This window comes from Ambystoma mexicanum, chromosome 1q (genome assembly GCF_040938575.1).
Source record: "Ambystoma mexicanum isolate Mex_15411 chromosome 1q, UKY_AmexF1_1, whole genome shotgun sequence".
Classification (NCBI taxonomy): Eukaryota; Metazoa; Chordata; class Amphibia; order Caudata; family Ambystomatidae; genus Ambystoma; species Ambystoma mexicanum.
In genome coordinates this window covers 590,484,600-590,512,281 of record NC_090922.1, presented here as the reverse complement: position 1 = coordinate 590,512,281, position 27,682 = coordinate 590,484,600, and the positions used below count along the sequence as shown (strand labels likewise).

General features: G+C 45.3%; 1 protein-coding gene across 1 annotated transcript in view; it reads right to left on the bottom strand.

Moving 5' to 3' along the window:
• Window positions 1-27,682, bottom strand: part of RABGAP1L (RAB GTPase activating protein 1 like) — a 3,056,406-nt gene that overhangs the window by 662,849 nt on the left and 2,365,875 nt on the right. The window contains exon 18 of the mRNA XM_069641102.1: window positions 26,420-26,545. Within this exon, the coding sequence (XP_069497203.1) occupies window positions 26,420-26,545 (126 nt within the window). The remainder of the gene's footprint in view (window positions 1-26,419; window positions 26,546-27,682) is intronic.

Genomic DNA, 27,682 nt, shown 5'->3' with positions numbered 1-27,682 from the left:
AGCCAAACAGGTTAAAAGCAAGAGGGGTTTCTGAGTGAGGCAGGTGGCAAAGCAGCCAGCAGGGCCTAAACTGGGGTGCAGCTCAAGAAGAAGGCTCAGCGAGGTGGAGAGTTTTTGTGCACTCTCACCATGCACTTCCCCTGGCCATCGCCTTAAGAGTTAAACCAATAGAGACAAGCCAGGAGTCATAGTCTGCACTCTGGAGGCACCAAGGTAACTAAAAAGCCCTTGACCTGAAAATCTACGCTAGGGGGTTCATTGAGAAGTTGAACCAGTAATGTTCATTACTAATCTGCGCTAGGAGGGACTGCCGAAAATCTGAGTCAGTAGTCAAAAAGGCTTGTAATTGGAGTTTGTATTGAAACCAGTTCTTAGAAGGCCCAAAGAAAGAAAAACAATGATCCATCTACACATGTTCTTGAAGGACTGTGGACTTATTGGGCTTTGGAGGTCAAAGGACTGGAATATTATATAATATACAAGGAGCAAGGAAAGCTCAGGAACATCCACATCCGGCCCTGGCTCTAGAAGTACTTAAGTCAGTAGCGGGTGTCCAATCACAAAGCATTGCCTTTGGCAGGGGCTATGTGGGATGTTTTTTAACCCACTAGTCAATGCCCTGCAACATTACTGTGCACTGCTTGCATCAGAAACCTCAGAATGGCCGCTGGAAAGCATTATGCACGCTAAAATCACCCAGAAGTGCGCAGGAAAACCCGAAAAATAGGCCACCAATCCACTTTTGCCTATGTCCGTGGTAACACAGGAGACCACTGCCAAAACCCATCATTTGGCTGCCCACAGAGGAAAATAAAACTATTTGAAAAAAAGCAGTCCTGCATTGCAAGAGAAAGACAGAGCTGTTTAAAAATCTGTTTTTCCTTGGCTGTGGAAAGTGCAAAAATCTTGGTTCTCAAACATCACAAAAGATCCAACATCCCTGTTGGGTGTTAAACATCACTATATATAAAGAATTCACCTAAGCACAATATCAGCAGAAACATATTTGATCAGAAGAAAATCCACATTTAAAGATGCTTGCTTGGAAGAATATGTCAAAAAAGGGCGCAGTACCGCTACTCGCCTGTGTCAGAAGCTAGCGATTACTTAACCTGTCATTTTAACTGATACATTGAATCACAGTATGAAAAGGAAAGACTTGCTATCAGAAGCAATAGAGGTGGATACAATTCAAAACTATATTTTAAAAAGGCTGGAATTAAGAGATTGGTGGATTTATTTGTTAAAAATGTAATTTGTATTTTAGGACAAAACTATTTTAAACATTGTGTTAACAGTTAAAGCCAGCTACACTGGGCTTCAAAGACATTCCACACCTTCTCCCAAACAACGGAATCTTTTCCCCTGCTCTCTGCTAAGGAACTGGCAGGGAGGTGTGAAAGAAAAAGGGAGGAGCACTTTGGCCTGTTGCTCTGCTAGGAGACAAAAGACGCCCTTTGACTCAAAGGAAATGCTAATTCAGGTGTGGGCTGAAACCAGATGCCAAAGTCAGAGAGGCCTGGGACTGCTCTCTAGCCCAGCCTAGACCTTGGAGGCGGAGACAAGCAGTTTTGTTTATTCAGAAAGCACAGAAAATATCTTTTAGAAAACAAAATGTGTGCCGAACTGGTAAAAATATCGAATTTAGAGGTTATTAAAATGAAAATGTTGCTCACAAGTAGAAACTACTCTGGAACTTGTGCGATATTCAGAGACAGAATTATCAAAATGTGGACTTTGTAGCACTTGTGATAATGTTAAAAATGTGAAACTTTACAGGAATATGCCCAGATGGTATGTGCATGTATGTGAAGAAATTGGTACAGAACTGACACTGAGTAACCAACCAAAAGCGCAAAAAAGTGTCATTTGTGAACCGCAGCTCTCCAGAAGATGGGACTTTGACGGATGCGTGCCTTATTTAATTTGGGATGTAAATATGTAATATTAGCAAGTTCGGGATATTGTGAATATGTTTTTTGCGAAAAATAAGATATACGGTACAGAAACAAAGGGGAGGGTTTCTCTCTGGACCATAAACACAGTGTCACTATGACACATGACACACTGTTTCCTTCTCAAATCAGGAGAGAGGGAATACTGGGACCAATCAGTTTCCTAGAGGGTGGGCTTAGTATAATCAGCCTCTCCACCCATTTGGGAAATAGATAAATAGGGACTGTTGAGGGCCCAGAGACACACATACACCCATCACTGATCTACTGGCAAAGCGCTCTGAAGGAGAATCCAAATCCAGAACTATCCAGACTCCAGAACTATCCAGACTCCAGAACCCTGAAGCAGAAGGTCCAATCCAAAAAGCTGAACCCTTCTCAGCTGGCCTTTAAAATCTTGCAACTTCATTTAACCCCAAACTCCTGAGGGGCACCACAAATCCAACAGCCGGGCCGTGCTGTTTTGCTACTTCTTGCCAAGAACCCTTGCTAGAACCCAGAGATCCAAACCAGTAGAGCAGAGCTGTAACCAGAACCAACCCGTCAGATCCAGTCCAGGAGGCGGTGCAGACCGGAGTGCCTTGCTGAGAGCAGAACCAAGCGCCTGAATCCTGTCCGGTGGCTAGCAGATTCCAGTCCAAAACCCTTGACCAGATCCTGATGGGCCTATTCCATTCCAAACCCATAGTTGTGAGTATAGGCATAGAACTGTCCATAGCCAATCTTAGTTTTAAGTAATCCTATCCAACCCATTCCAACATATCCAGAACTGCATTGTAGAATCTATTTTGTCTATCCTGACTCCTTCTCTCATCCACATAGTCCTGTTATAATTGTAGTGATAAATCATCTTTACGCTAAATATATTTGCTGAAGAAGGACAAGTGTCTTGGCGGACAAAAGTCATAGCGGAGGTGCCGCTGTTCTGGTGGCTGACCGTTGGGTATCTTGCATCTTCATAGCCCCTTAGTGTTAAGAAATCCTTGTTTGTAATCTTCAACAGCGCATCTCTCATTTGAAATCTTGACTCTTTTCTGAAAAATCGACCTTTACTAAAACCTATGTAACTTTTGAACCGTACATGCGAGGAACGGTTCAAAAGAATTTTCAAGGAATTTAAATGTCAGATTGAAGCTAACATCCTCAGCATTCAAACCACACTCCAAATCCTTATAGTTTTTCTGTAATCACATTTTTTGCACGCTGAAAAGTTTGCCGCGATTCTGCATTTGGCTCAATTTCATCCCATATAAAAATTGCTATTTCTTTCATCCAACCTCTGAATTCAATTTCCTATCTGCCAGTCATTCAAACGTCATTGCTAGTGTCTACTTGAACCTATCCAAAGCAGCTCCCACTAGTTTTGAATCCCATTTAGTGAATTAAAATCCATCTTTAGCATTTTTCCCATTCATTTCAGATCACATTCAAAAGCATTTGACCTGTTTAAAATCATTCCTGTTCTCTAAGCTTGCTGGGGGAATTGGGATTGAACTTGCATTTGTTGATTGTATTCCTGAAACCTGTTTGTCCTCATTCCATCTCTTCATAGTGCATAGTAGGGGGGAAAGAGTGATTACATTGTCTTTGATTGAATTCATATCAAGTTTTATTTCTGTGCTGCATTAATTTCATATCATTGCATTTCATTGAACCCACACAAAGTTATTCTTTGCTACATTATTCTTCTCACACATACTTCTATTGATTAAAGAGATTGTTGATTGTTGTCATATCACCCATTGCTGATCAGTGTATAAATATTAATAAGTGTGATATCTTGATATTGTTCATATTCATAAAAGTGTGATATATATATATATATATACATATATATTGTTTAATTCCTCAAATAAATCTTTAAACTTTGCAAAACCAACCTACTTCTTGGTTCAGTGAGACCAGGGGGGATTCAAAGAGAGGGGCGTGATATAAGGGTACATCATCCAGAAATAAAAGAACTTTTGACATAAAAATATATAAATAAGGGTTCCAGCTGGGCATCTCACGCTAGGCATGGACTTAGGTGAAGTGCTGGGTGGAAACCACTTACAGCTATAATGATGTCTTGAAAATAGACCCAAGCCAAATGGGAATAAACACGCATTGACAAGCAGGTGACCATTGTGCAGGAGAGCTGGGTCGAGGGCTGGGCCTAAGGTAAAATGCCTCGGGCAAAGCCTCTAGAAGTATCAGGGACAAATTCCTCGGGAAAAGCCCCCAGATGTATTGGGGACAAAGCCCACATCCCCTTCCTTCTACAATTCAAATCTTGTTGAAGATTGACAGCAACCAGTCACTTGAATTTAGTGCTCCATGTGCATGTGTTAGACTTTTTCATTTGCCACATTTCTTGTAAAGTTTCAAGTCATTTTATGCATGTGGGTTGTCAGTGATAAGACTGAACAGAAAGCTACAAATGACAAAAGACTAACAACAAAAAATAAAATGCAAAATATTGGTTGTTTGGAGGGATGTCCTCCTGGGTGCCCTCTGTGATTCTTGTGCCTTCACGATAATATACAAGGTGAGGGGACGGCCACAGAAGTTGTTTAACAGGTCATTACCCTAAGGGGTATAAAAAGCCACGCAGCAACATCTGGAGAGTGAGGATATGGAAATCTGTAATGTTAACTCAAAATTGATCAATGTCTGTATCCTGAACAAATAGTATATATGTCTTAATTATACTTTGCTACGTAAGGATTTGGCATCTGGGAGTAGAGGAGCAGCCAGTGAGTTTGCTCAGTACACAGGCTGAATCTTCTGGTAAAAGTATGTGCTCCCAGAAAACGTCTGCCTGCTTCTTCCCTCCCCACCCCTACTTTCCTAACACCCAGAAAATCGCATCACTGTTCAGCTGTAATACAAGCTGCTGCCAGGCGGTAGCTGTGATTCAGGACCCCCAAGTTGCTGCCCAACCTTTCTTGCAATTGTGTTGGCTGACTATTTATCCAGTCAAGGCCCATGACCCTAGACACCACCACCCAATAAACGTAGTATATCATTTATTTCACTATTTTGTTAGGAGAGTGCCATTGGTTCACAAGTGACTGTACTATGGTGACCAAGTGAGGCTTATCCTGTTGTACTCACTTAAGAGAAACACTTCTAGCTGTTCCCAATATAGTGGAGTGCTTTGGCTCAGTATCACATGGATAGGTCACATAGGAAGGCTGGGCTTTGAAGCCATGTTTTCTGGTTGCAGTTAGAAACATTTTAAGATTAGACTCAGCAGCTTCCTGTCACATCTTAGGGGGGGCGTGGCTAGCGCGCATGGCGTGAGGGAGCAGCTCCGCTGAGCTCTTGTCGCAGATCCTATTGCAGCTGATATATCATATATCCAACATAACAGATCGCAGCACCTCCTGTACGACTCACTCCTCTACCACCCGGTGCATCTCCCGACAAAAACCGGACACGGGAAGCCTGCATAACGACTGTTCGGGGTGACTCCCCTGCGCCTCACAATATGGCGCTGTGTGCCTGCAGCGCTTGATCAGGGACAGACCTATGAATCCCTTGGCAGCATGGAACCGTGCAATGAACAGAGGGCTGAGTGCAAGCCTTTTCTCTCTTCTCTGTGGGGAGGACTACTGTGTGGCTCGTCGTGCTGCCGGTGAATTACGTGGTTTCGAACGGTGAACAGAGGGGGGAGAGAGGCACCCACGCCTCCTACCGCACAACATCAGCCATCCGGCAAGCTGGACTGTGCACGGCCACCTGCGGGCCGGCAGAGGAAAAAGGCATCGGCAGCCCCCTGAGCCGTGGACTCAAGAGCCACAGACCTACTTGATATGGACCGGAGCTCAGGGTACGGTATGCGAAGTCGCGGCTGCTTCAACAAACATAACTACAATACTGTTAATACGAATTCCCATCCCCGAGTCTATGGTCGCTGCTACTGCTAACGCTGCTGCCAGACACCACTCCTACCTTCACGACATCTAGGACTCTGTTTTAGAACTCCGGACCACAGAGACAAGAGCCACACAGATTGATCCTTTAAGGCTGTGCGGGCCCCGAATTTGCTGTATGCTGTGGCACCCACGATTATAAGGCGACCAGCAATGTCTGGACCACTTGGGCTGCAACACACTACGCAAGCTCCCCGCACTGTGGCACGGGACGTATACGCCAATCCTGCAGGGCTACTCGAGCCTTCACTCTACTGTAAGCAAGCGGCACTGAAGAGAACCAGGCCATCTGGAGGAAAACTTACACCACTTGGGCTGCAACGTGCAACTGAGAACCCCTGCAACCAACAGAGGAGCCCTCAAACATTACCACCCACCCTGTCTGTTGCCGGAAGGTTACCACCTGGGGGCTTCACCTTCCCATACCCCACCGCTATAACTCATACAGGGGGTAATACTGATGCCCACACACCGCAAATTGGGGTAACAAAACTGCACAGGACAACTGGTACTGAGTTTGACTTCACGGGAGGACAGCTCGAGGGTGCATGTTCTTTACGCTTGTGCTTTGGTGAGATCTATTGAAAGAAGGGCTTCAACACTGTGCGTGCAGGCTCCAAACCTGCTCACAACTGAGGCTAGACGAGGCCACTTTGAGGCGCCACCACCGTGGAGGAAACAACTCACTTTTGCTACAGAGACACCACTGGGATACCAGAACCATACCGCAAGAGTAATTGAGCACCTATCTTATCTTTTGACACCAAGAGTGGCAGGTACCCGTCCCAGGGGCTTCTTGTCACACTGCTCGAACATCAGCTGGTTCCTAATGGAACATTGCTAACCCAAATCAGGGCCCAGCTGGCTGGACAAACACCTATGTGCACCTGCTAATCCCATGCACTGCTCTATAACCACAACAGGGATCTCACCAGAGAACCATCATCGTCCTCCAGGGAGGCTGAGCGGCATGTCCCTCTCTAAAGGCAAACCCAAACAGTCAATAATGGATTTCTTTTCGGCGGCCAAACCAAAACAGCAACCACACCAGGCAGTGCCAACACAACAGGAACCGCCTCCCTCAGATGACACCTCTAAAGACGCACAGGTGCTGCAGGCTATCGTGGCACTCAGATCATTTATCGATATCAAAATTGACAAAGTTAAGTCTGATATGCGATTAATGCACCAAGACGCTCGTAATCTAACCAAAAGAGTGACCACGGCAGAGACAACCCTGCTGGAAACCGTCGACACCACAACTGACATGAAAGCTAAGGTTCAGGAACTGGAGAGTAAAGTAGCGAGACTGGAGGCGATGACGTGGAGGGTCGCGCCCGCTGCAATAACACCCGCATATTAGGAATTCCGGAAGACATGGAAGGTTCGAACCCGACCTAATTTGTGGAGACCATGCTGCAGCAAGAGATCAGCGTTGGCAAACTATCCCAGGACTTCTCGGTGGAAAGGGCACATAGATCTCTGCAAAAGCGGCCCCCACCAGGCTCGTATCCACGCCCAATGATTGCAAAAATTCGAAACTTTTGGGACAGAGAAATAATACTCAAATACTCAAGAGAAGGGGGAGAAATTAAGCGAAACGATTCCAGGATCGTCATGTATCCAGATTACACGCCCACGGTGCAGCGCGCAAGGAACTCCTTTGTACCGGTGAAGGCAAGGCTCCGAAAACCTAACCACAAAAACATGTTGTTATATCCCTCGCACCTTAAGGTGCTATACAAAGGGAAAGCGATATTTCTGGAGACTCCTGCTGCGGCCAACATGTGGCTGGAGCCCAACAACCTGGCTGACGACGAGGAGCCCATTACATGAGCTGATGTAAGACGGGGGAGAGCAGGGGTTTCCACATGAACTGGCGGTTATATCATGTGACTGCGAGATGCTAGAATACCATAGCCATTTATCACTGCAATGACATTTAGTTGCTAATGTGGAAGGTGAGTCCGCCGAGCCACACCTGCAACCCGCTACAACTCCCCCTACCAGAACCAGTGCAGGCCTGTTGCCGGCACACCACCTGTGTCAAATGACCTGGACAGGCCTAGATGACGTGGGAGCTCCTGAGCGCTGCCAACTGAAGGCAACCGCTGGGGGCAGTTTTTTGTTGCTATGGTTTGTTTTATCATTCACTGTATTGAAAGTTTTAGTAGTTGGGAAGTCTCCAGAAGATGATGCAACAGGTCTGAGAGGGTCAGGGGTGAGGGAGCGAGGCTGGCTGGATCTGGGTAGCCGGAGCGCAGGGCGCTTTTGTTGTTCGACCCTCGCTGAATGTGGCAGGGGCAGTGGGAAGGTAACCCTAGGACTCCCCCCCCTAAACTATCATGGCAGCACGTATCAAGGTTCCAACATGGAATGTGTGGGGATTGGGGACTTACCTTCGCAGAAACAGAATTAAATCCCACTTACATAGAAAAAAGGTAGGAATAGCCTTATTACAAGAAACACATTTAACAAAGGAATCCATGGCCAAATTACAGGAACAATGGGGTGAGCAGGAGTTTGTGGAGGCTTATTCTAAATATGCAAGGGGGCTGTTCACTTGGTTCAGTCCTCAGCTTCCTTTCAAACTAATTAAGACAGAAGTAGACCTCGAGGGCAGGTATGTGATATTATGGGGCTATATCGAACAGCTAGAGGTATGCATAGTGAACTCCTATTTCACCAACTGTAACATCATAGCTCACCTAAATCTAATATATGCCAAGGTTACACAACATAGGAATGTTTTTTTCATTTGGGGGGGGGGGGGGTGACATTAACTGTGTACGCGATCCAGAGTTGGATAGATCCACACACCCCTAAACTGCTCGACAGTAGCCACCACTGCGCTGAACACTGTGTTAGAACGATTGTATCTTGCAGATATTTGGCGGGAGCTACATCCAGGGGAACAAGGCTACTCTTACTTTTCATCTCCACATGGCCTCTATACTAGGATAGATCATGTTTGTATTGGCAGGGAACATCTACCCCAGATGGAAATCCATCTCGGACCACCCCCCTGATGGTGGAATGGAGCATAGCTGACCCTAGACCCCCCCCCATCCCATCATGGAGAATGCCCACCGAAGCACTGAAGGACTCAGCATTTAGAAACGACCTTAGGGATTCCCTAGAGAAGTATATTGAGGAAAACATGGGTAGTGTTGACCATCTGAGCATGGTTTGGGACGCCCTGAAACTGGCGATGCGGGGAGAAATTATAGCGAAAGCAGGGGGCCTTAGGAGACTTCTGCAAACTGAACTGGAACAGTGAGAAAAAGAGATTTAAAGGTTAGAACCCAGGGCACTCAGCAAGAGGAAAACACACTTAGTCGGATTAGTGATGAATGCAAGGATGCATGGGGCAGGCTGGCGAAGTTTGACTACACCACTAGAACCATTAGAGCACACAAGGAGGCAAATAGACCTGGCCGCCTACTGGCATGGCTCTGTAAGATGGAACATCCCAGACACCTGATAACCGCACTGAAAGGTGGCGATCGCAGCCTACATCAGACATAACAATGCATTAATGAAACCTTCAAACTTTTTACACCTAGTTGTACTCTCATGACACCCCAGGCTCCCCAGAGGACATTATAGACACACTAGAGGAAATTGGACTACCCAAATTGACACCCACACAAAGCGAAACCCTAGACGCAGACATTACCACTGAAGACATTACAGAGGCAATAAAATCCCTGGCTGCTTGTAAGACCCAGGGCAGTGATGTGCTGCCTCCGGAGTTTTACAAAAACTATGAATCATCCCTAATACCACTACTACACAAAGTGTTTCAAGAGGCGTATGACCAGGGAGTAAATGCTCAATTATGATGTAAAAATATTGACCACGATTCTGGCCAAGAGACTCTCCAGATTGATAGGTGGGTTGGTGCACACGGATCAGAGCAGCTTTGTGCCTAGCCCTAACACTACTGCGAACCTTTGCGGGCTCCAACACGTCATGACTCAGACTAATCTAAAGGGAGGTTCCTACGCATTACTATCGTTAGACGTCATAAAGGCATTTGATTCCAGCTAATGGGAATGGCTGCTAGCAGTCCTTAAAGGTTTTGGTTTTGGGGAAAAATTCATTAAATGGGTGGAGGTTCTATATACTAAGCCAAGGGCATGCGTGAAATCTGGGAGGTTTGCCTCTGCAGCATGGGACATATGCAGAGGCACTACGCAGGGTTGCCCGTTGTCTCCCATGCTTTACATATTAGGACTAGAACCCATCGCTATTTACTTTAGGAAGCAGTTTTTTGATGCGGTTATACAGGTGGGTGAAGCGTACCACATAATTTCACTATACGCGGATGACATCCTTTTGTACGTCAAGGACCCACACCTGAACGTGCCGAGCATGCTAGAGGTGCTGGATAATTACTCCAGGGTCTCTGGAATACTGTTTAGCAGACAAAAGTCCTGTCCGTTCCCAGTGGCAGACTTAAGGGGCAGGAGCATTGAAGACCTGCCTGCAGTGGGCATCCAGTGGCAACTGACCTCATTTCGATTTCTTGGTATCAACATAATGAACTGATGCATGAACACAATACTATTGCTGCGCTCCAGGCCATACGCATGTCAATTGGCTTCTGGTCCAAACTTCCCTCAACTATGATGGGTAGGGCATGGATCATCAAAATGATGGTCCTGCCCAGATTCCTCTACGGCTTTCAGAATGTGCACTACTATATCAAGGCCCCCTTTTTTCATCTGCTCGAGACAATACTTCAAGGGTTCTTAAGGGGGCGGGCAGACATAGGATGGCACTCTCCACACTGATCCTGCCACACAGACTGGGTGGTATTCAACTCCCGGATCTAGAGAAATACTACTTAGCAGCTCAACTTAGTTTTGTGGTTAGATGGTTGGCAGACGAAGTCACGTCTGAAACTACTTTACTGCAACACCTGGTCAAACCAATCAGACTGAAGGAACTTATCTGGGCGCCCCAACACCTTCTGGGCAAAGCACCTCTACTAGCCACCCTGGGAAGGCAAATATGGCACAGGACCAGGACACTCTTACACTTAGAATACTCATATTCCCCTGAGATACCATTGATCTCAGATCTGTGCAAGTCTAACTCTGATCTAGCAAACATTAGACTCTGCGAAAGAAATGGGGTTTACACATGGGGAGATTTGTGTGTGGATGGCACCTTTCGTGATTTTGCCTCACTGCAATCCGTAGAGGATGTACCAAGTGGTCAATTCTTGTGGTACCAAAGGATCCACAAGGTAACTCGGGTAAAATGGGATACATGGCCTGAGGAACCTGAAGCGAACTCCCTTGTGACATTATTGTACAACCTAGGTAATGGCTGGAAACCGGTGTCCCAAATATACAGCCACTTAATAGACAGACCTAACCACCGAAGCACCAAACTAAAATCCAAATGGGAGATAGATTTGGGGCTGGAAATGGTGGATAAGGAGTGGGACAGGGCTCTCGCGTTCCCTAAAGAGGTATCCAGAAATTCTAGATTTTGACTAATTAAGCTGAATGTACTATATTGCACATACCTGACCCCACACGGAGTGGCTAAGTTTAACAAACAAGCTCATCCTAACTGCACATGGTGTAATGCCAAAAAGGAAGACCTATTACATATGTTTTAGGAATGCACCAAAGTATGGTGTCTTTGGGCTAAGGTTGAGCAAACGTGCAAGAAGGCTGGCATGTCCCGATATGTCTGGTCTCCTAGGGAATGTCTCTTAGGAATTTATCCTAGACTAGCTAAGATTAAGCATATAGTGAAACTTATGGACATGGCATGTGTACTAGCCAAAAGAACCATCGCAATGGCATGGAAACGGCCGAATGGCCCACAGTACAACGCATGCCTCGGAGAGATGGAACGCTCGGTGGGAGCCGAAACCAAGGCCTGGGACGATGGTGTCTCCAGATCTCCTGATGGTACAAGCGAGACGCTGGACGCATGGAAAGCGTTAACGTGGAGCATATTTCATCCCTCAGATGACAAGCCCCCTTGAATACAACCCCTTCATTGTTACCGGAACTCAGCGCCCGCAGTATCATCTGTAGCACGACACCACCCGAACCTGTGTCGAGCCACTGTTTCCCCTTCTCCCTCACCCCTCAAGCACCCTCAAATACGCTACAGCATCATCATCCCCATGGAGACAGTTAATGTTTGGTTGCAAGTTTTTGTTTTGTTTTATGACTAATTGCAGCATCTTATGTTGAAGCATTTTGACCAAGTCAAGCCATTGTTGTAACTTTAAGAAATGCCAATAAAGAAATTTGAAAATTAATTCCTGTCACATCTTAGGTTTTACACCAATTAACAAAGTTTTCTGTGCATTGTCCAAGTTCTAAACGTAGCACCTTCTACCTATTCCCAGGGAAGGAGAAGTGGATAGGACACAGCGTTAAGTGTGCATTCTTTGACCAAGCTGGGAGTGATGTCACAGAAAAGGGGGCGATAGTCCCAATCAAGTGTGGGGGAAAGGACAAAGAAGTAGAACTTGGTGAGAAAGTAGCACCTCTAAGTGGTCTTTACATTTTCGTGGATTTGTAGCGTGAACAACAAATGCTTTCTTGTCCTATCAGTTCTGATGATCTCAATAGTCTGCTGAAAGGGTGACTTAAGAGTTAATACACTGAAAATGCTGCTTATTTATAGTCAATTTGCTTATTTACACTCAATTTTATTTAATGTTAAGTTGATTTATACCGTGCATTGCTGTCACTTACATGGTCTCTAGGCGGTCACGTGGCCCTGCAAGGAAAAGTGGGTAGGGCTGGTTAGTGAGGAAGAGAGGAATAGGATAGATGCTGTGCTCATCTGTTGCTGCGTGCAGAACCAGGAGCAACTGGCATCTGTGCATGTGATCTTTCTGGGTGTGCTTTGTTTTGCACTATCCAGTGTTTGATTTGTTTGTTGTCTTAGGTGGTTAGGTTTGTAGCCTGGTGATAGTGATGTGCAGTTGCATGTTTTGGGGGGTTCATTAACTAGCCCTCTGAGCGTGTGTTATGTTATTTTGCATTTGTATAGCGCCTTATGTACCATTGGTATGATCTGAAGGCGCTGGTAGGTTGAACGCCCTCGGGAACCACAGTTCAAGTCAGTTGAGAGAGAGAGAGTCGTAAAGTGCGTGGGCACACCAGGTATGTTTGCAGCCGGTGTGGTTGTTGCATGATAGCTGCTTCTTAGCGGTAGGTGTGGTGCTGAGGAGATCATTGAATGTGTTCAGTGTGGAGGGCTGACAACCAGACTGAGTTATGGCTGCGTTAGGCCTGAGGAGACGCCTAAGATAGTCGGTGTGTGCTAGCTAGCTGTGTTTTATTAGGATGGTGGGTGGTTTGATGGGTAATGTTAGTATGAGAACAGCTTTACCGAATGTGTCATAGTACTGCTGTGTTCTAGTTGAATGGTGGTGTATAGGAGAGAGTAAGTGTAGTAGTGTGATATTGTGGTAATCAGTGAAGTGTATGCAATTAGGCACAATCTACCTACTAAATTTTACTTTTAACACAGTGACGCTATCAGGGTACATTCAATGTTGTTAGTGATACTATCTTAATTCAACTCTAATACAGTGACTCTAAAAGGGGATGCTTCTAGGTTGTTGTAGGTGAGAATTGTGGGTTGCGTGGGAGAGAAGTGGTTAGTGGGTTTTGGGTGATCTCTGGTTATTTGTAATGTTATTGTTTTCCATTCTAAATGTATCCCCTTTTTTCGGTTTACGGCTTTTAGATTCAGGGATTGTGCAAGTTGGGCTGTCCGTTCATGCAGTGGTTGTTAAATGTAAGATCAGTGTTTATCTCTGTGTGTTGAAAAGCCAGGTTTTTAGACCTTTCCTGAAAGTAAGGTGGTCTTCTGTCATTATTTCCTTAGGGATCTAGTTCCATAGTTTGGCAATCAGATAGGAAAAGGCTGTTCCTCTGAATGTTCTTTTCACGTAGTGTCTGGTTTCGATTTGGCGGTTGGTGCTGGATCTTCAGTCTCTCCTTTAGTGGTATCTGATGATTTTTGTTTGGATGAATACATCTCCTTGTCTGTGTAGTGATTTATGGGCAATTAATTTCTTTATTGGTAGCCAGGGTAGACTTCTTAGTGCTGGTGCGATGTTTAGTGCAGTATTTTGGACGTGTTGTAGTTTTTTGGTGAGGCTTTCGGGCATTCCCATGCATACTGAAAAGCACCAAGTTCTCATGTTGTCTCCGAGCAGGTTGCAATGTTCCACAAATCAAGCCTCCAAGCTCCTGTTCCTCTGCATTCCTGTAGAGTGTTTGTGATTTGATTTCCCCACAATAAATATGCAACTACATGTACCAGAATGAAAAGCGATGGGAGCACAAAAGCAAGTCCTGACTGAGGATCCCACACCTAACACGGAATAACTTGAGATGGTTGCAATCTTGCCCATGGATTGTGACAAAGCCACATGCTGCTAGTAAGGTTGTGATACAGGCGTGCAGCTGGTTACACATATTGTGAATTATGAATACCAACTGAAGTCCCTAAAAAAAGAAGCAGATAAATGTTTTACGAACTAACTGGGAAGCATTATTCATTTTAATTAAAGGTTATAAAACTGTCATTTAGCGTACATTTTTTATTAACTTCGCGGCAGATTGAACAAATAGTGGGATACACTACAGTGTAGAGATGTCATTATTTCACTAATTGCCCAAACATTCCATGCTGTGTCTGCCACAGACTTCAATTAATGGCTGCCCGAAACAAGAAGACAGTGAGAAAAAGTAATTGCTTGGAGTGCAGCACCGGTTATGCGAGCTCTGAAGTCGAAGAAAGGGGTGGGGTCCTCAGATTCCTCCAGCGGGGGAGTGTGTTTGGAGGGGAGGTGAGTGCAGTCGACATCTATGCTACTTAAGATGCTGAATCTATTTTGTCGAGCAACGCAGTGCTTGAAATGGAAACGCAGAACTGCAGTTACTCACTATCACAGAGTACCTGCGTAATGTTGAGAAGTGCTGGCACTCCTCCATTAAAAGTATTGGCATCCTGTTGAGAAGTGCCTTTCAAATGCAGTAAGTGCAGGTTATTGGGGGCACAGAGGAAGGGTGCTGGGCCACTTTTGCTGCTGAGTTGTTGTCTGTGGGAAATTATGCTCGCCCTACAGAAGAGTACCGAGCCAGGCAGCTTGCCTCCCCACTCGCTTTTTTATGAGCCAGACCGGGACATTTGGCAGTGGGACACCTATCCCGTTCGGCACCCTCAATGACAATGAAGATGCCAACGGGAAGGGGGGGGCCGCTGGCAGGACAATGAGGGTGGCCAGCAGGAGCACAGTGTTCCTGCTCAGCACCCTCATTGTCCTGGCATTCGAGCTTCGGGCAGCAGAGCAGCTCTCCAAGGGACCTGACACTTTGCTCTGCATTAACACAGCAATACAATGGGAGCCACTAGGCAATGATGGGAGGGAGGAGGGATTATTAGCAGGGAATTTTGTACCTTAGGAAATGTGAATGGGGTGATCAGAAGTAAGAAGTGTGCATAATGCTGCATGCATTATGAAATAATGACTTTAAAACCCACAGGGGGGTTTGTTAGGCTCACATTCATCTGCATGATGCTATTGTGACTGTGCATGCAGGATGGGGAGAAATAAAACAAAACCTTTACTCTTAATATTTAACATTTTTCTATCAAGATGTATATAGTGTAAAGTTAATTTATTATGAAAGGTTAGTTTATTATCTAATGTGGTTTCCCTTCCATGGCATTGCTATATTTAAAAGCATGAAATGCAAAGCAAAACCGTAATAAATATCTATATCAACTAAACCTAGGAAGATGTGTTCAGTTGCTTAAATTGGTCACATCCCGGTTTCACCATTTAACCAAAGTGTGTGATCCTGGGCAAATCATTTAATCGCACTGGGTCTCGCCTGCAGCTCTGTAAGTGATTCACGTCATAGCTTATGTTCATATATCATGCTATTACATTTAAAAAGCCTAATAACTATAGAGTTGCTTCATATATAATAATATTGCAATTTAGGTATTTCGCACCACAAACTTATTTGCCACTTGGCTTAACTAGGGCAAATTATTCTAAAGTCACTTCAATGGTGCCTCTAAGTATCAAAGACTGATGATGCTCCTTGGAATGTCCTTTTCTGTGAAGTCTTATCTTATCATAACTTATAAAGCGCAACGTTTGCCCAAGGGTATCTTGGCGCAGACTTTAAGAAGTAAATGACGCTCGAATTAGAAAAGGTAAGTCTTCAGGGATCTCCTGAATGACATAGTCGTCCATCCTCCAAAGTGCCAGAGGGAGGGAGTTCCAAAACAAGGACGCAGCGACTAAGGAAGACCTGCCACCAACCTGAGTCTGTCTAAAGTGTGGGCCCTCGATCAGCTAGGTCCCCGCAGAACACAAGGCCCGGCGTGGCATATGAAACCTAAATTTTGCCTGCAGATTGGCCGCCAAAGTTCTATGAAGAGCACGAAACACCAGATGGCGTGCTTTAAATTTAACCCATTCCACTAGCGGCAGCCAATGAAGGCTTCGTAAAACCAGGCGGATATGGGCATCGTGAAAAGTCACTTCTGTTGGTGCAATCCCTATTCAAATTAGGAGGTTTGTATGTGTGGTATGTATGTATGCATATATAGTACCTGGCTAGGCTGGCATTTGGGGCCTGCCAGTCTAACCCTTTCTTCCTGTGGCATGACTTTTTTTCTGTGCATTGTGTCTGGCACAGCAGTGTTGCCATGTGCTCCTGCTCAGCCCAGCTGCCTCTGGAACAGAGGTCTGGAGCAGGACATGGACAGCAGTGTAGCTGTATGCTCCATAGCAGGAGCACGCTCTGTGTACCACTCCAGGCTGCTGAATGCACTGCAGGCCTAATAAGGGGCAGAGCAGACACACATAGCTCCATGTCCCACTCTTGTCCGAATGTTGCAAGGAGAGGGTACGGAGTCAAGTCAAGTCATCAAATGGGGGGGCAGGAACAGTTGTGAGTCAGTTTAGCATTTCTTTTCCAAGGTGCATTTGGTGGGAAAAGTAGCAGGACCTTTTTCGTGGATCGCCTCCCCACTCTGGCTAGATATTCCACTGAGTGATAGGTCTAGGTTTAATGCATACCACGTGTAGCTAACAAACATCAGATACAATCGTGTTGTAACACAGATCCCTGTGGCTGATTTACACCCCACCTCACCTCGGTAGCCGAAGCTAACTTGGACAATTAAGAACATTTCAGTAAAAATAAGCCTTTACAGCCAATAGGCATTGCTTCGTAAACGGAGAGGGCAAGATATATGTGTACAGCCCCTAAAAGAAAAATACGGCTTTCTCTCGGCATTTGCAAAGCCTGTTATTTTGGCTTTGGCAAGGCTTTTAGTGTTGACTTTGTCTTCCAGAGATTTTACGGTGCTTCCCTTTCATAAGGTATGCCAGAATCCCAAGCTTCCTGTTTGATCTGCAGCCTTGGATGTGTTTTAATTTCTCTGAACAACGCCTATATTGCATGATCCAAAAATCAGCCAAGTCTTATTTACATATCAATGGAGCGTTTGCATTGTGGATAGTTGCTTTCTTCCTGTAAATCGTACTATATTTTCACACAGGGTGAAAAGGGCTGAGCGGAGAGAGCTGTGTGGATGGAAAGCGGTGTGAGAATAAATATGGTCACCCCAACTTTTACATTTGTCTGCAATATTGCTATCTAGACAGCAATTCAAAGTCTGAGTTCAATACACCGAGAATTAATTTGAGGGATTGATTTGACAAAAGAACCCTCTCCACCCAGAAGATTTGCACAACTTCATGAGACAGTTACATTGCGCCCAAGTGGGTTTGCAAGAGGGCTAATTGTGCCTTACAAGTCAGTTATGGGGGGCTGAACTTTCCAAAGGGCATTTCAGCTGATATTTTACCCAAGAAACCTTTTCTTTGCAACTTGAACAAAGGAAGCATTTTGAACTGTACTTATTTACTTTAATGCTCGGTTTGTAACTTTTACATTTATATTACATGATTAAAAATGAGAAAAATTTAGAATGTTTCATAGAAATGTAATGAAACAATTACCTCACGTACGTTACAGAAATACTAGAGACCTATGGTCGGGGGTGGAGCCAACCCCAACGTTTATTTGGAGAGGGGGCGTTATTGGATGACAGTTTTGAAAGTTGGTAGTGAGTGGCGCCATTAGACCTTTTGCGCTGTCCACGTTCCCGCTTCCTCTGAGCTCAGGTGGTTGAATAGCTGTCACGCCTTCTCTTTGCCCATTACATGCATCTTTCACCCCCTCTTACCCCTCTGGCTGACTCTCACCCTGACACAGCCCACTCCACTCCTCTATATCTGATACTCTTGATATCCTTGCCCCCGTCATGAGAATCCGCCTGAAGCCCAAAGCCAAGTGCAAGTCCTGGTATGACTCAGACCTCATCACCCTAAAACGCAAGTGCAGGGTGGCCGAGAGGAAGTGGCGTGCTTCATGTTCATCCTCTGACAAACTGGCCTGCCGCCAGCTGCAAAGGCAATACTGGCTCTCCATCCTCAACAAGAAGAGAGCTCATATCCAAGCCCGCATCTCTGTGGCATCTAACAAATCGACTGAACTCTTTAAAATCTGCATGGAACTGGCCATTCCTGACGCAGTTTCTACCTCTCCCAGGCCCTCTGCACGGCACTGGCCTCTCACTTCATTTAAAAAACTCGGGACATCCTGTCCTCACTCTCCTCTTATCGCCTCCCTCCCTCTATTCCCTGCTCTTCCTCTGGCCCTTCTGCAGCCACCCACCACCCCCCCGCCGCCTTCTCTGCCTTTCCCCTTTTCTCTGCAGACGAGGTTTCTAGACAAGTCCGATCTATGAAAGTCTCGTCGAAACAGGTTCACCCCTGTTCCTCCAAAACTATCAAGGACCACATCGACTCCCTGGCTCCTGCCCTGGCTGACTTCTGTAATCACTCCTTCACCACCAGATTCTTCCCATCCCCCCTGAAGCACTCGCTTGTGCACCCTCTTCTTAAGAAACCCTGTGCCGACCCCTCCTGCCCGGCTATCGCCCAATCTCCATCACTCCCTTCTTGGGCAAGCTCCTGGAGAAACTGGCCATCTCCCAGCTTAATCTCCACACTTAATCTGTTGGTTGTCTTCATGACCACCAGTCTGGCTTCAGAGCTGCTAGAAGCACGGAAACTGCTGTCCTGAACATGCGTGAAGACCTGCTCTCCAACCTTGACTCTAACACCCTGTGCGTCCTCATCTTGCTTGATCTCTCTTCTGCCTTCGACACTGTCAACCATGCCATCCTGCTCAACCGCTTCCTGATAACCTGGGTATCAATGGTCAGGCTCTGGCGTGGCTGACCTCTTTCCACGCTGACCGACCCTCCCAGGTCCAACTCGGGTCCTTCCTCTCCGATATCTTTTTCTCTACCTGTGGTGTCCCCCAGGGGTCTAACCTCTCTCCCTGGCCGTTCAACCAATACCTGGCACACCTTGCCCACTGCATAGCCGCTCTCTGCCCCAATTTTCAGTGCTGTGCGGATGATACCCAGCTCATTTTCAGGCTACCCTGGGCCTCCTCGTCTCCCTCCCTCATCTCTGACTGTCTGTCTGCTATCCAGAAGTGGTGTGCCACCAATGACCTCTGCCTTAATGCCAGTAAGACGGAGATACTACTCATCGGCACACCCACTCCCTCCTTCCCTGCAGCTCTCTGGCCAGCCTCTCTTGGCCCTCTTCCTGCTCCCAGATGCAAGGCTAAAAACCTTGGGGTCATCTTCGACTCCACACTCTCCTTCTCTCCTCACATCTCTGACGTCTCTAAGAAGTCACACTACCAGCTGCACCTCCTCAGAGGTATTCTTCCTTTGCTCTCTTTCCCCCAGAAGCTCACTGTCTCCAGAGCCCTGGTTCTGGTTCTCTGTAGGCTGGACTATTGTAATAGCCTCTATCTAAATATGCCTGCCTCTACTCTCCACCCTCTGCAACTTATCCAGAACAGGACTGTAAGACTTGTCCTTGGCCTCAAGCCCAGGGATTGTATCTCTCCAGGACTAAAATCTCTGCACTGGCTCCCAGTGGCTGCGAGGATTAAGTTCAAAACTCTCTGCATTGTCCACAAGGCCTTCTGGGGCCGCAATACCTTCAACTCTCTCTTCTTAAATATATTCCTTCTCGAGCTCTTCGCTCATCCACCTCCAACTCCCTCAGGGTCAGTCGCTTCTCCAAGCAACGAGTTGGTGGTAGATCTCTCTTCGGCAGGGGCCTTCCTCTGGAACAGCCTTTCTGCCTCCCTGAAACTCGAGGAGAACCATCTCTGGTTGCGGAAGCACCTCAAAACCTTCCTCTTTTCTTCTGCCTTCTCTCCCCCTCTCCCCTGCTGAATTCCTGGCTGATACTGCACTGGTTACCCTTCTTATCTCGGGCACACCTGCACTGCCCCTCTGGCAACCCCTGCACCTGGGGTCTGTTTTGTGCATCTCTTACAGTCCCTTTACCAGCACTTATATCTGCACTTACCTTGCACTTGCCACCTTTCTGGCCATTTGACTATCTTATTTATTCTATTATCCCATGTACTGCACTTTCCCCTCTACCTTCCCCCTCGCACTTTCCCTTTCCCCCTTCCCACGCACTTGTGCGATCTGAATGACACCTGGCCTAGTAAGATTGTTGTCTGTCTTCCCTTGTCTCCTCACGCCTTGAAACACTTGTGTATAGGCGCGTTATAAATGCCATATCATATCATATCATATCATATATATCAATTCAGAGTCTATTTCGTTGGACAAAGATGATAATCATTGGAGCAGTTGAACCTTTGGATTCAGCAAAGGGATGGTGTGCAGTGGCGTACCGAGCAGGGAGTGGGGGGAAGTTTGCCCCCCCCCATTGGCTCTTTTAAGAGACAGGTACAGCTGCACTATTTCCATAACGTGCATCAAGCAGTACATTATATACTGCTAGAGGCACGTTATGGAAATGCCACCTTCACTGATGCGCAGAATGTATTTTGCTCATGGAGGGTCCCCATAGTGGAGACCGCTCCATTAGCAAAATACATTCTTCACACCAGTGAAGGTGGCATTTGCAGCAGCCAATAAGCAAGTATCTCCTGAGGTAAACCCAGAGGTGGAAGTGTAATATAGAACATTGGTACAGGTACCATTCGTTCAATTGTCCTTTAAAGTGAATGCCTATAGTTCAAAGGTTCACAAAAAGCGTCGTGCACACGTTTCTTTCCTTCTGAGCCAAACATTGAATCAGCTTGGCTCGGGTCAAGCACTGCCCATTTTCCAAGTCACAGCCTGGCTCCGGGACACAGATACAGCATCTGTGACTCCGCAGCCAGCACCTTATCGACCAGCCTACGGATTTCTGTTGTCATCAGCAGTAGAGTCTATCTTAAGCGTGATGCAGCCTTTCCAACCTAAAGACCCCGCTTACCACCAGTAACTTTGCAAATATGTAACAGAAACACAAGAAAGATGTGTTTTGTTTATATCCACGTCTACTTGCTTGACATGCAAAAATGTAAGGTTTTAAAATCATACCCAGCAGGACGTTTGTGACAGAATCACCACACCTAACAGAGTTTATTATACAACTTTTCTTAGTGTGGGTCTTAAAGTGCTAAAAGTATAGTGGCGTCAAATACACTTGTATTTTTCCATTCAGGGTGTGGAAAATAAAGTTACACTTATTTTTTGGGGATAAAAATGTATAGGGATTTACATGTTAGGTTGCTTAAATATAACATTGGTGTATTTTGCAAGTAAACTCTGTAAGACCGGTTTATTGTATGCCTGTCAATCCAAAACGTACATATTTGTTCGAATTAAAGTTTGGAAGGTACGTGGTCAGGAACCTAAATTGCAGGCTTGGTTAAAATCCCTGCTTCACTGTTTAGCCAAAGTGTGATACGTTAGCTAGCGTGATACTGAGCACACAATGTGATCTAATTATGATTATATTGCAAACATTGGTGTTTTCATAAGTGATTACGTTGACAGTATTTGAAAAAAGGCATCCTAACAAAGGGGCACATTTAATGGTTTTAGAGCCAAAATGGTGAACCCTCGTGCTTCTTTGTTAGTGGCCCTGAAAGTTGTCACCTAGAATTGCATTATTCTTGCACTGGCATTCCAAGGGTCTCATACCACATGATTTGACAAGCTGTTACACAGTTTCACCAGCCTGTCAGTGCACCAGAGATTCTAATGTAGTGGATTTACTGAGGTAGAACCACCATTAATTTCCTTCCTTGTTTCTGCTAGTTATATAAATTGCTGGGACCATCCAGAGTACTGCCGCAAAGGTGCATATGTCCAACACTTTATTATGGCTTGGTAGGCTATGTTATTGTGTCTTTAATGGCATCTTCAATGGCAAGCCCTCTGCCATTCCCACAGTTTCTAGTAGCTTCAAGATTTGCAAGAGGTAGAGAAGGGGACTATTGCCATAGCAGGGGAGACGGGCAAGATTGCTTGTTTTGCAATGCAGTTCAGAAAAGATAAGGCTCTCTCTGTGGTGTAAATTTTAGATATGCTGTGAGCTGCCTGGAGCAACGGTTATTGTGCGCTCCAGGTTGCTAAGGTATTGTTTGTGTGGTTGTCTGTGGGCCTGTCAGAGCAGCATTTAAGGAGTGTAGGGAGCTGTGTTGGTGTTTCTTAGTACGGTGTTGAAGGAAATTTAGTGCGCGCACGTGCCCTCATATGGTGATGTTTCATTATGTAACCTTGTGTTTGGGTGGACAGGTTTTGTGTCACAATATATTGTCGTTAAGGGTGGGTGGTAGAATGACGTAGAAGTGATCATAGTTACCATATTTTTCTCCAATCAGTGCTTAAATTGACTGCATGGACACAGCATAAAAAGCATGAGACGTTGGGGTTTTCAAAGTGCACTTTAGGAAGCAACAGCTTCCAGTAGATTTTTTGACAGCTGCTCATCATCAGGAAGCCAAGGACCAGGGAGCAAGGGAGCCAAGGAGCAGAGAAGCAACTGAACTGAGGTGAAACTTACAAGGGAGACAAGGACCAAAGGAGAGTGACTCCCAGTACAGCCAAGAACCAGAGGGACAATGGACCAGAGCAGCCAAGGACGGGCAATTAAGAGCTTTGGGTTCACCTTACTTTTATTTCTGTCAATTTTTAGTTTTGTTTATTAGGTGGCACATAAGCCAAAGCTATCATACTGGAGTACAGCTAGATGCGAGAGGACACGTGTGAAGGGACAAACAGCTTGAGGGTGATCTTTGGTTATTTAACTAACCACTGACTGCCCCTGGACATGTTGATTCCTATTGCCATTCCCACCGATTATCTACCCCGCCTCCCCCAAAACACACCCTCCTAAGATCTATTTCAGCGGGTTCTATCAAGCAGTATCATCAAACTTTGGCCTGCCAATGTTATTTCTAAGTAGTCTGATGAGAGTGAATGTCTTAATTGCAACTATGAACATACTACTGGTGTAATAAAAATGTCTTAGCTTAGTGTGCCTTCAGACATTTGATTTTTACCTAGCCCTTATGCTGAGGTCCTGTTTAAAGAATCATTGACATAGTCAGCCGTTTTGGCTTGTGTATAGGAATTAGGCATATGCCAGGCACTCTCATATGCCAGGTTGATCACACCAATTTCCAGATGTTGCCATTTTATGGCCAACTAGTACCGTTATGAAAGTGTCTGGCAAATGCCTACGCTATGCCTATACAAAAGTTCAAACTGTCGTCTTTGCCAATGCTTGTATTTCATTGCTTGACTGCAACCAGATGATTACTGGCAACTACAAAGTGTATTTGCCCACAGTACTGAATTTCTGTTTTTCACAATTACTTTTATTTATAAATACAATTATTGATTAAGAAAAATGATGCATACATATCTTAAATGAACATTAAATTGTCATCTGTAGCTGAAGTGCTATGCACGTAGGAACATTAAATGTTTAACTGTTGACACTGTTTAGAGCCCTACACAGTTCCAGTTTAATGCCAATCACAATATGTTTAAGCTATGTTTGTAATTGTGTGTTTTAGTGTAAAGTAGGATGACTCAGATACAGCACTAATACACATTATCTAAAGAGATGGGTGTGCCAAATAGTATCTTGTTTAATTTGCATGCACAGTTGGATGAACGATTTCAATGTATTGTTTTGATATTTCTGTTGAGGATGAATCTAGTGACATGTTTTTGTAATTCCAGGCAATGCCTAATCTAGAGACAGTTCAACAGGTCGCAATGAAAACTGCAAACCAAAGTTGACGCCCCATCCTGGCCCGCCCACACGTGCCTCTCGCCATCCTTTTTGCATGCAGTCAAAGTACCGCTAGTTCCCTTTCCCACTCACACTACTGGGTAAACCTGGGTGATTTAGCACAGAGCCAGATCCCTGTGTGCCATTCCATCCTCCGGTGACCATCTTCAGGGGTCAAGCTATGGGTGAAATTGCCAACGTGGCGAGGGTTTGTCGGCTACTGGCCCCCTCTCAGTCAATCATGGCCATTGTCCTCTGAAACATGAGAGGCTCAGAGTCCTGGTCCGCATACCCTAGCCCCATTATGTGCTTTAACCACACTGGCAAGCCCTCATGTCTGTAAATTGTACTGTTTTGGGGCAGACTATCGTCCACCCCTCAAACATTCAGACAACTGCTCACCACTCCGAGCTTTCCACTATTCACATCCAATTCATCTTTGCACTGCCTTTGGCATGGTAGATTATCATTCTCTCCTCCCAATCCTTTCCTCCCTCAGCTGCAAGACCATTGTCTTTGAGCTTGTTGTCCCCTACCTGCCTATCCACTCCATCATCATATCATGGAACTCTGTGCCTGCTTCACACTCCCCTCAGTGGGCATTCCCCAAGGTCAGTCCTCTACCCACACCTGTTCATCCACTATACATACTCTATATATGAACTCATAACATCCCTTGGCTTCCAATATCAACTCTTTTGTGGCAACACCTAAATCATCCTCTCCTGTTTAACCGCATTCACACCAGCCATCTCAGAATGCACCACCAGTTGTCTCACAAGTATGCAATGACATCAGAGAGCTCTACACTGCCTACACAACTGAAGTCATCATTTAATCTGGGAGACTGTCTGTGCTCATTCTCTCATCAAATGCCTACTCCTTGTCTTCAAATCGAATCCCTGCTCTTGCCTCCAATACCTTGCTGATTGTATCTCACTCTCTACTTTCCCTCTAGATTTTATAGATCCTCTGTCGTCTCTCTTTCAGTCTATAGAAAGCACCCACTGTGCCTCCTCCTACTTCCGCTCTCTCTCGCTCTACTTGCCTCCCTCCACTGGAATCCTCTCCCAGTCATTAAATCCAGCTCATTAGCGGGTATTTACTAAATCCGACTCAAACGCCACCTACTAGCAGACAATAGAGCATCTTCTAACCCCCCGTATGCCTCCTTTTCAAACAAACCCCCATAACAACCCCCCACATTTTCACTCAGGATTGTAAATATGCCAATACGTATAGTGTTCAGCCCGGATAGTGGCAGTAGGCCCTACATACTTACCTTATTTATATCTGCCCTCTTCTACCTGTTTATGCCCCCTTTTTCAATCTACCCTATAAGCACTGGTTTTAATCACAACCATCGTAAAAAAAAATTTAAAACCTATTTAAGTTATTTCTGTTTGAAAGGACATCCTGATTGTTCAATAAACACAACACAAATACACGCATCTACTGCAGAGTCACTGAAGGTATACCTGCCTGTTGAAAATATATGTACTTTCATGTTATATGTATAGCTGCCTTTCTAAAAAGAGCTGGTACTTCCCCAAGCACAGGATCCCAGGTAATAAGTGGCATATTTCCTATTAAAAGTATACATGCCTGCTGAGGGGTGTAGAAGTGCCCCATCAAAATAAAATATGCCAGCCTGCTGGAAAGTGATGGCATCTTTTCTCCTCGCTCCATCTCTAAGCACCATACCTCCTCAATGGATTAAAGCGTTGAAGGTTGAGACACCAAGGCCTTTCAGTCCTTATCCATTCTATTGAGACTACAAACAAGTGCCAAACACTCAGTAACCTCTTCACATTCAGTATTACAATATTACACAAAACAAAACGGACAAAAGCTCTACACTAAGGAGGCTGACATATTGACTTGGGCTATGTTTGAGTCTCTCGGTGCTGCTATACAACCATCCACTGAGTTTACAATGGATTTACAATCTCCTGGCCTCCACTGGTTCATGAGAATTCAACGCTATTGTAACCACTTCAAACCAAACCTGTTGATGCACATAAGGCCATTTGCTTTAATTGCTAGCCTGCAGTAAGAGCTACATGATTTAGTACCAAATCCCTTCTGAGCTTTGATCACAAATTACAAACATATCCATGGATTCAAGGCTTTTATTCATGGAATGGCAGCAGGAGTTATTTTGTTTGGTGGAGTGACTGGCAGTGGGGGTTGATTGGTGGGACTGCAGGGCTATGGTCTCACTGGCGGAGCAGCAGCATATGGGGATTCTGGTTGGTAGAGCTGCCACAGAGTGCTTTGTTTGGAGAAGATGCTTGGGCTAGACATACCTGCATTAGCCTCTCTAGCTGGAAGAACTTGCAGTGAAGATCCTCAAAGTTGTTTCTGTAGTGGTCCCTCAAACCATAGTCATACATGATCTTCACCAGCACACAGAAGGCCTGTTCCTCTGGCATCTGTAGGACGAGAATAGCATTGTCCATTAGTCATAGGGACAGTGACCTTTGGAAGAAGGGATGGATTGATGGAAGAAGGGAAGAGAAACGAGGCCAAGTAATGAGAAGTGGAATTAAAGTAAGATTAGCAAAAAGAAAAAAAGATAAGTGGTCATGAGGGAAGGGACGAAAACGGAAGGCCAGTCTAGGAGAAAGTGATGGCGGGAGATTATGGAGAGGGGTGGAAGAGGAAGGGAATGAGGAACTAGTGAGCAATGGAGGAAATGTGAGGGGGAAGAGTGATGCAGATAATGAGGGAAGTAAGTAAATAGGAGGGAGCAAAGCAAAAGAGATGATGGGTGGGAAAAAATGGAAGGGAATACAGAAGGGAGGGAAAATGTAAAGTAATTTGGTGAAACGGAGACAGAGGGAGGGAAGATAGTGGAGAGCTTCAAAGAGAGTAGTGAAATTACGCCATGGGCCGATTTTGTAACAGAGTGACAACAGACACAGAAAAACTAGGCATAATACTGCATATGGGTTGTCCTATTCGAAGGGACCATTGCAATCAGTATTTCTGGAAAAAGATCTATTGAACACTGCAGTTTGCTATGTCGTTCTTCCATTAGACAAGGGATCATGGACAAACAGATTTGTCTATGTATATAAATGCTTATCCCTATTCTGTCAAATGTTTGTCAGTGAAATTTTTGTTCCTGGTCTGCCCACAAATCAGTCATTTGGCCTATGTTCTCTGTCCATGTGAGAGGAGTGCACATGAACAAGGAACCTTTAGCTGCTCACGGTATTATAGATAAACAGAGCTTTCCATGAATATAGAGTCTGTCCCAGTTATTAAACCCATGTTCTCTGCACATTGTGACAAATCTAATTATGTCGTCCCTGCTCCCTGAGGGGAAGACTCTTTCCACGATCCCATGGAGGTGAGGCAGCTACCAGATAGTCCCCTTTAGGGAGCCAACGTGGTACAACACACCTTCACCCACCTTTCTTTCCTCATCTTCTTTGCCTTCTCCCGATTCTATATGTTCCTGTATGCATTTCTTTTATAGCTGTGGTTATATGACTGGGGCGCGGAAAATCAGGATCAACTCTACTGAGTCATCCCCTCAAAGTACTGTGATTAGGAAGATAGGC